The 2189-nt window shown below is 34.2% G+C and overlaps 1 protein-coding gene across 3 annotated transcripts in view; it reads right to left on the bottom strand.

Annotated features, from left to right (window-relative positions):
- The window catches only part of PAN3 (PAN3 poly(A) specific ribonuclease subunit), a 72356-nt gene extending 70389 nt beyond the window's left edge, over positions 1-1967 (bottom strand). Inside the window, exon 1 of one of the 3 annotated variants that reach the window (XM_009882827.1) lies at positions 1852-1967. In XM_009882827.1, coding sequence (XP_009881129.1) covers positions 1852-1860 — 9 coding nt within the window. In that variant the 5' untranslated portion in view covers positions 1861-1967. The remainder of the gene's footprint in view (positions 1-1851) is intronic. The other 2 variants (XM_009882829.1, XM_009882828.1) reach the window with 2 other exon arrangements.
- Between the last annotated feature and the right edge of the window lie 222 nt (positions 1968-2189).

Here is a 2189-nt window from a genome sequence, read left to right as displayed (position 1 = left end):
AGGCCTAGATTAGGCCAGAGCTGTAACTGCAAGAATGTACTCAAGCTGGAACATGCCAATGCAGACTACATCTTTGGGAAATTATCTGACATCTGGGAAGTCTTCAGTGGGTCTATGTAAACCAGTTTTGCAAAGGTTTAATCAAGTGACAAAATCTGGGCAAATTTTCATAAACAGACAAAAGGTATATCCTTGACACAACCACCAATCTATCAGATTTAAATTCTCTGTTCCAAATCGTAAAGCATTAGTATTATTTAAAGCAAAAGTCACTAGGATTTTTCCCTTGCCTTGTTCTCCAAAGAGCTGATAGACATGGGAAACCTTATTTCAAATGGCTAAACTTTGTCAGTATGGACACACAATCAAAACAGACAGTATTACCAGCTTTACCTATGCAAACAACTTAAGTTTCATGATTCAAAGGGAAAAAAAACAATATAAGATAGTTTAATGCCTGTAAGCACTTACTCAACACTAACGAAAGCCTTCTTCAGAAGTAATTTTCCTTAGCCTCCAATGGGTAAGAGGCACATCAATCTCTTCTCTTTGGTCAAAGGGAAACAGTGTCTTGACTGTAATCTCATAGGCATTAGTAAAGTATTTAACAATCCTATGAGCATTCATGTTAGATGCATGCCTTATTGTCTTTCTAGAAGAAACAGTTGTAACTAAAAATTTGTGTTTAGAAAGACACCAGTGTTGCTGCAGAATACTGTTTAAGGACACAAAACATGACTTTGCACTGAAAGGACAAAATTATATTATCTCAGTGATACCAAAACTAGTAACCGTACACATTATAAAGCAATAATCTTCAAACTTCCAGCTTTAATAGTACACTTTGGGATCAGAGGTTAAAATTTTTCTTTTTAAATCATGCATCACCGTGAGTAATAAACATTTCCATAGTTTTGCAATTCTGTTGAATGAGAAAATCCAGCCTTCTTGAAAACATGCAGGGGAAAAAAAAAAAAGAAAAAAGTGAACACACCTAATTATTTCCCACCTTTTGCTGAGTTATTTTTCAATCCATAATACAGCCACAATTGAGATCAAAGTAAGCTCATAAGGAGAGTTTCCTTGATATAAAAGAAGAGAGTTGTTGTCAGGACTCAGTGCGAACTGTTTGACTTGGGCTCTTTCATTTACCAGAAACTGGTTTGTTAAACCTTTGAGTACAGGGAGAGATCATCTTCTTTTCAGCTTTTAAAAAGCATAACAGTTTGAGGGAGTTATTATAGTACTTCATGTGTTAATTAAATAGATACTCATTTAGGTTTAAAATCTGACAGCCTTTTGCTGTAAATTTTGCATAATACTACCTACACAGTAAATTCCACATCATGGAAGTTCTATGCCTACAGAACACTATAAATACAAAAAAACATTTCAGAAAATTTAAATGTGAATTCAAGATCACTAAGTGCCACCAGAGATTGAGTTTACAAATTCTGAATTTTTTGCCTCATAATTTACAGGTTTGACAGTTCACACTTTGCTTCAGTGACTTTTATCTTTGAAATGTTTCAAAATCTAATTTTCATATATTTAGTAAAAGGCTATCAAAATTAGCTATAAGCCTAAAACGAAATCTAGAAACACAGCTAATATATGTGGCAAAGCCCAGTGTAACAGCTCAGATGAGTACCAATAAAAACAGACTAATTTTAACGCAATTATATTGTTTCATTTCTATTTGCAGGAATTAAGTAAGTATATACACTATGTCTACACTACAAGATGACACAAATCAGAAGGCTCCATTTTTCCTGCCTCTTGAACAGTTTTCCCTTCTTGGTGTAACACCAGTCAAAACTAATGAACCACTATACAATTCACTGCTATTACCTGCATCATGGGATACTTTGTTTCAGCGGGATTTCCAAATCCATTAACGCCAATGAAGCTGGTGCTAAAGTAGGAATCTGTGAGGCTAGCATCAGCTAACCCACCGCCATCTATTCCGGGAACTAAAAGAAAAAAATAAAAAAAGAAAAATGTTCCATAAAAAATTTAGTTCACCATGGGTTTATTTGCTAATATCTCTTAAATATTTTTTTTTTGCAAGAGGGTAGAATAGGAAAAAGGTTGGTAACACTATTTCAAACCTATCTTCTTAGTAAAACAACTAAACACATACCAGTGCACAGAATGAAAAGGAACCTTTATGAAAGAGGTTGCTAAAT

This window comes from Charadrius vociferus, unplaced genomic scaffold, assembly GCF_000708025.1.
Source record: "Charadrius vociferus isolate BGI_N301 unplaced genomic scaffold, ASM70802v2 scaffold93, whole genome shotgun sequence".
Lineage (NCBI taxonomy): Eukaryota > Metazoa > Chordata > Aves > Charadriiformes > Charadriidae > Charadrius > Charadrius vociferus.
This window is presented reverse-complemented; position numbering and strand designations above follow the sequence as displayed.